Here is a 6,000-nt window from a genome sequence, read left to right on the forward strand (position 1 = left end):
AACACGTAGCGGATGTAACGAGTGGTCTACAATTGGAATCAATAAAAGAAATTTATTTTCCATATGGATTATTGTGGTCATTTAATCGACTGTGCACTAGTTGAGATTGGCTCTTTTTGTTCATATGTAGTAAGTTTTCACATTTTGTATTCATAGATTTTCTTCCAGTACTTTTGGTGCTTTTCCTAATTTTTTTGAAGGTGTTCATATAAAATAAAATAAAATTAGGGTTCCCGCGAACCGCCGGAATCCTCCTCCCGCCGGCTCCCTCCAGGCCCTCCCCTTCCCCAACCAATCCTCGCTGACGCCGGAGCGTTTCACCGGGTGAAGCTCGGCCGGCATCGGTGGCGACGGGGCTCCTACGCCTCCTCGTTTGGCTGTTCGCGACACATGATGTGAAGGCTGGCGGGGATACGACGCTCGGCGAGGTGCGACGACATGGTTCAGCAGATGCGGTGCGAGCACGCGTCTTCTCCATCGACAATGGGGTCACTACTAGGAAAAGGCCTAGCCGTAAGGTTGACTTCAGTGGCGCACCATGATGGCCGTGCGCCACTACTACTTAGCAGTGGCGCACCACAAAATGGTGGGCCACTGTTACAAATGTAGTAGTGGCGCACCTTGTTTGTGGTGCGCCATTACTAATTCCTGGCAGGAGGCCAGCTCCCACCCAAAACTAATAGTGGCGCACGTCTCCATGGTGCGCCACTGCTACATGGCTTACTTATAGCGCATGTCTTTGTGGTGCGCCATCGCTAGGAGGTGGCCAGGGCCCTTTAGAGATGAGGGCTTTAGCAATGGCGCACTGCTTGGTGCGCCACTACTAGGTATGGCGCACCGCCGACATGGTGCGCCACTGCTAAGTTGGGCAGGGGCGTGGGTTTACAGGTAACAGGTGAGCAGTGGTGCGCCACTGCTAAGTTGGTGGTCGAATTGTCAGCGTGCTCGTGATCTGGGTGGCCCCTTGGCACAGACTACGGGATTCACGGGTTGTCTTGTGTCCTCTGCTAATTCCTTCCTCCTAGGCTGCTAGCAGGGGAAATCGGGGCGGCCGGACCCATTGGGTGGCAGATGGAGGCGTGGGGGCCTGCTTGTCCGCATTGAAGAATTAAGTTGCTTTGGCCCTGCTATTCTTCATGTTAGCCTCGTTGATCTAGACGCCAACAAGTTCCATTCTTCCTCTCAGAGATTTCCGCAGTTAGGCGCATGACGACGCCACTGGAAATCTAGATCGGAATTGATCCGGTCGTGTGTGCACTTATATTCATACCTTCAGCTAGTGTGTCTTCATGAGGGTGTGGCACGAAGCTTTGCTTTCTTTTTGGTGCCATGAGACATGTCTAATATAGATTTCCATGATATTGAGAGACGTGGCGAAATTCACGGTGGCTGCGACCGGAGCTTTGCGATGGCGGAGAGGTGTATTAGTTGTGATGAAGACTTCTTGCACTGGTTCTTCTTGCATGTCGGTTGTGTGGTAACTTGCAGCGGCCTTGACAGGAGGGGTGGCATTACATGTGTACTACATTTTTTGTGATGCTCTTCTAGTACCGAGCCGCAATTTTGGGTGAAAGTCTAAGGTCAAGCCTTCATTTGTTGTACGTGGCAGTGGTCTTGTTGAAGTCATTGTTTTGTGAAATTAAACTTTCTCCAGGGTGAAAATCTAAGATCTTCGATCGGGCGACGATCACACTTGTCCATTATTTCCTTCGTTGAGGCATTGCTTTTGGAGAATCTCTTCTGTAGTTTGGGTGTTGTCTTAGGTGGTGGGAAGAGTGTTCTGTTGCGAGTGTTTCAACACCACGATGGGGTCTTTATTTTCCATTTTCCATTTCTCTTACTATTTTTATTTTTTCCTTGATTGTTTGCATCTTTGATGTCTTTGGACATCTTGTTGGTGCAGAGGTATCTCCGCGATATTAATATATTTCTTTTATAAAAAAATGAGAAAGTGAATAAAGGTTAAGAAGTCCCTTTATCCAATCTTCTCTAAGAAATACTTCTCATTTTATGTGTGTACAATTATCAATGAGAGTACATCATCGACTATTAAACTCTATGGTACATTTTTATCACCAGCATCATCCTAAAAATGAAGAAGAAAAATGTTGTTTCTTCTCCACTGACTTTACTAGAGAAGATCGAATGGCAACCAAAAAGAGTTCCCTAGAGTCTAACAGTCTAGGTTACTGAATAATCACACAATTTGCTTTGCCATCGCAATTATCATCGGTCTTGCACTCCTTGTTATCCACACCCACACTGTTATCTTTGCGCAATTTGGCGAGCAGTCCATGCCGGGGAATAGGGAATGGGCTGTACTCGACCTCGTCACTCGATCCAACAGTCTCCCACCTGCAAAATCAAGCACCAACACACATCAGTCATCACCCCATTCATTTCTGAATCTACTCCGATCCACAGCTTTTTTGAGGGCAGCCTCTACTACACAGCTGTCTCCATAGTAGTAATCAGCCTACGTGCAGGAGGCGCGGTGTTGAAGGACCACTTGGGGGTTTTATGGCATGATCGACGCATATGTTGTTGTTGAGTATGCCAGGTCCATTGAAGTGGCACCACAAGGACAGGAGAGAATATTGTGAAAGATCTATGTGGATAGGGGCTCGCACCTGTAGCCGGTGACCAGGTGGTGGATGAGTACCAGCATCTCGAGCTTGGCCAGCTCGTTGCCGGGGCACGCGTGCACCCCGCTCCCAAACGGCGTGAAGGTGCTTGGTCGCGGCGCCACCTGCGTAATTTCCACACACACAACCAGAGAAGAGGAGATTCAGTATAAAAGAACAAGGTTCTACTACTTACTCCTGAAAAAAAAACTACGCATACACGTATCATGATTTGAGGCCACAAGTACAGTTAACAACATCATTCAGAAGCTGTTGTATACTCTAGGTTCTAGTACTGAATTGAGCATGTTGACCTATGAAAAAGAAATTTAATGCATCGAAAGGAACAATTTTTCAGTTACTATTACTATTCAGTTTCCCCTTTTTTGAAGGCCACAATTTTCAGTTTCTCCAGTCGACACATCCACATCAAGCATTGCAGTCCGGCGAGGGAGGGAGACAGTAGAGTACACATACCTCGAATCTAGAAGGGTCGAACTTGTGTGGATCCTGGAAGTAGTCCGGGCTGTGATGGATGTTCCTGAACAGCGGCATCACCTTCCACCCCTTGGGGATAAGGGCATCTCCAACCGGGCGACCCATCCCGCGCCCGCGCGTCCGGATGGGTCGAAACGGACAAAAACGCGGCCCAGCGCGCGGACCCATCCCTAAAACGGATGCCCGCGGCGTCCGGAACGACGCAAACCCGGCCCAAATCTTGGCCGGGTTTGCGTGGCCGCGGACGCGAAAGGCTGGTCGCTCGCGTCCTCCCCTTGTCCGCCCGGCCCGCCCGTCCGCCACCGAAAACACAAGGCCGCCGCACACATCTCCCCACCCGCTCCGCCGCCACCCACGGACCGGCGATTTCGGAGCGCGTCGACGCCGGCCATCGTCGTCGAGACGCCGGCAAGCGGGCGGAAGCATAGGTCGAGGTCCCGCGCTGCTTTCGCCGCGTCGTAGCGAAGTCGGAGGACGCCGGCGCCGGCGTTGTTGTCCTCTCACCGTCGCGACACCTCCCGCCGTTCGCAGCCGCGCCGTTTCCGCCGGGAGGTGAGCCCTCCGCACCGTGTTTCCGGACCGCAAGTCGGCTGAGGCGGCCATGGCTGCGGGTCCCTAGAGAAGCATTTGGATCGCCTCCGCTCGCGAGGTGTTCGTTCAAAAGCTCGAACTAATATGTGTCCCTTTTCGGATCATGGTGGACAGCGACGACGAGTACTACTTCAAGAACTTCATCGACACGTCGTCGAAGAGGAGTCCGACGACGAATTTTTCACGGATGCTCGCGGTGCTCATCCACGAGCACATTGTCTCGCGGATCCCCGTGTTCCGGGGGTCGTTGCCGGGCGCGCGGCCGCCTTGGACCGCAAAGAGAACGCGGCCACGACCAGCTCTACAACGACTACTTCCAACCCAATCCATTGTTCGTGCCGCACTTGTTTCGCTCGTCGTTTTCGGATGAACAGGCCGCTGTTCCGCCGGATAATGGATGGCGTCAAGATCTACGACGACTACTTACGTGCGAAAGTGGATGCACTTGGCAAGGTAGGCCTCTCTTCGTACCGAAATGCACGGCAGCGATTAGGATGCTCGCATATGGCGTTGCCGGTGATTTCGTAGATGAGTACACGCGCATGAGTGAGTCAACCGGCCTGGAATCGATGTACAGGTTCTCGCAGAGCGGTGATCGGTTCGTTCGGAGAACAGTACCTCCGGCAACCAAATGCCGAGGACACAGCCTCGTCCGTTGTCGATCAACGCTTCCGGGGGTTTCTGGGATGCTTGGCAGCATAGACCGCATGCATTGGGAGTGGAAGAACTGCCCCTTTGGTTGGCAGGGGTCATACAGCGGCCATTCGAGGGGTGCACAGTCATTCTTGAAGCTGTTGCTTCCCATGACACATGGATTTGGCACTCATTCTTCGGAATGGCTGGCTCGCACAATGACATCAATGTCGCTGCGAGCGCTCTCCGGTGTTTGATAGGCTAGCGTACGGTCGGTCCCCGATGTGGATTTTGAGATCAATGGCCACCACTACACCAAGGGGTACTACCTTGCCGATGGTATCTATCCACCTTGGGCTACACTCGTGAAGACAATCCGAAACCCCAGCTCGAGCAGGAGGCAAGGTTTGCCAAAGAGCAGGAGGCAGCCCGGAAAGATGTCGAGCGGGCGTTTGGCATCCTCCAAGCTCGTTGGGCTATCGTCGGACACCCCGCGCAGCCCGGGATGTGCAAACTCTGTGGGAGGTGATGACCGCTTGTGTAATCATGCATAACATGATTGTTGAGGTAGAGCGGGATGATTCACTCTTTGATAATGAATGGGACGGCCAAGGAGAGTTGGTTACTCCTCAACGTGCTCCGGCATCATTTCGGACATTCTTCATGCGCACCATGAAATTCGAGATCTAGCTGTACACAACCAGCCTTCGAGCTGATTTGGTCGAGCACATGTGGCAGCATGTAGGCAACAATGCCTGCAAACAACAATGATGAAGGAGCCTAGAGCATTTTGTATCGTTTCTTCATTTTATTTGAATAATACTTTATCCTTGATTACATGGACTATGTAATGTAATACATTTAGAGCATTTCAACTATTTTATATATTTTTTCTATAATTTATTTTGCGTTTTTCTAGTGATTTTACAAGAAAAACATACCATGAGGCGCCGCGACCCAAATCTGGCGCGTTGGGCGCAGCGCGCGACCCAAACGGACGCGCGGACGCGGGGCACCGTCCGCGCGTCCGCTCGGGCACGCAAACGGCCCAAAACGGACGGCCCAGCGCGTCCGTTTGGGTCGCCCGGTTGGAGATGCCCTAAGGAACCCTACGCACCAGACAAAAACACAGGTCGCATCGGTCAAATCCCAGCGGTAATTAAGTACTCACAAAATTGAGCACCAGATCACGCGAAGCTCTACGTTTTCGTAGCGCCACGTATAGGCTGTGTGTGCGTACTGTACCTTTGTACTCCACGTCAGCCACGGCCTCCCTGAAGGTGAAGGAGATGATGCTCGCCATCCTTAAGCTCTCCAAAATCACCTGGCCATTGGAACAAGAGACGGCGCCATCAGTAACCACGCAAGAAGAAACACGACAAGCAACGGGGCGCCGTCAGTAACTAGTAACCACGCACGTACGTACCCTATTCGTCAGCGTCATGCTCCTCGTCTGCGCCCACGTCAGCGGCCGCTTCCCGCCGTCGTTGGCCTCGCGGATCGCCGCCTGCTCCGCCCGGACGTCCTCGAGCAGCTTCGGGTGGTCGTGGAGGTACTTGACGATCCAGGTGAGCATGCTGGCCGTCGTGTCCTGCGCCGCGAACAGCACGCCGATCACGTTGTCGGCGACCTGCTCGTCGGTGAGGAGGGCGCC

General features: G+C 52.4%; 1 protein-coding gene across 1 annotated transcript; it reads right to left on the reverse strand.

Moving 5' to 3' along the window:
- Window positions 1–2,029: 2,029 nt before the first annotated feature.
- LOC124656971 (abscisic acid 8'-hydroxylase 3-like) lies at window positions 2,030–6,000 on the reverse strand (the record flags this gene model as incomplete). Its single annotated transcript, XM_047195615.1, has 5 exons — window positions 2,030–2,355; window positions 2,631–2,749; window positions 3,102–3,208; window positions 5,592–5,670; window positions 5,773–6,000. Coding segments are annotated over 5 exons (702 nt in total), but the record flags the coding sequence as incomplete, so codon positions are not given.

The sequence above is a fragment of the Lolium rigidum genome, chromosome 5, assembly GCF_022539505.1.
Source record: "Lolium rigidum isolate FL_2022 chromosome 5, APGP_CSIRO_Lrig_0.1, whole genome shotgun sequence".
Taxonomy (NCBI): domain Eukaryota; kingdom Viridiplantae; phylum Streptophyta; class Magnoliopsida; order Poales; family Poaceae; genus Lolium; species Lolium rigidum.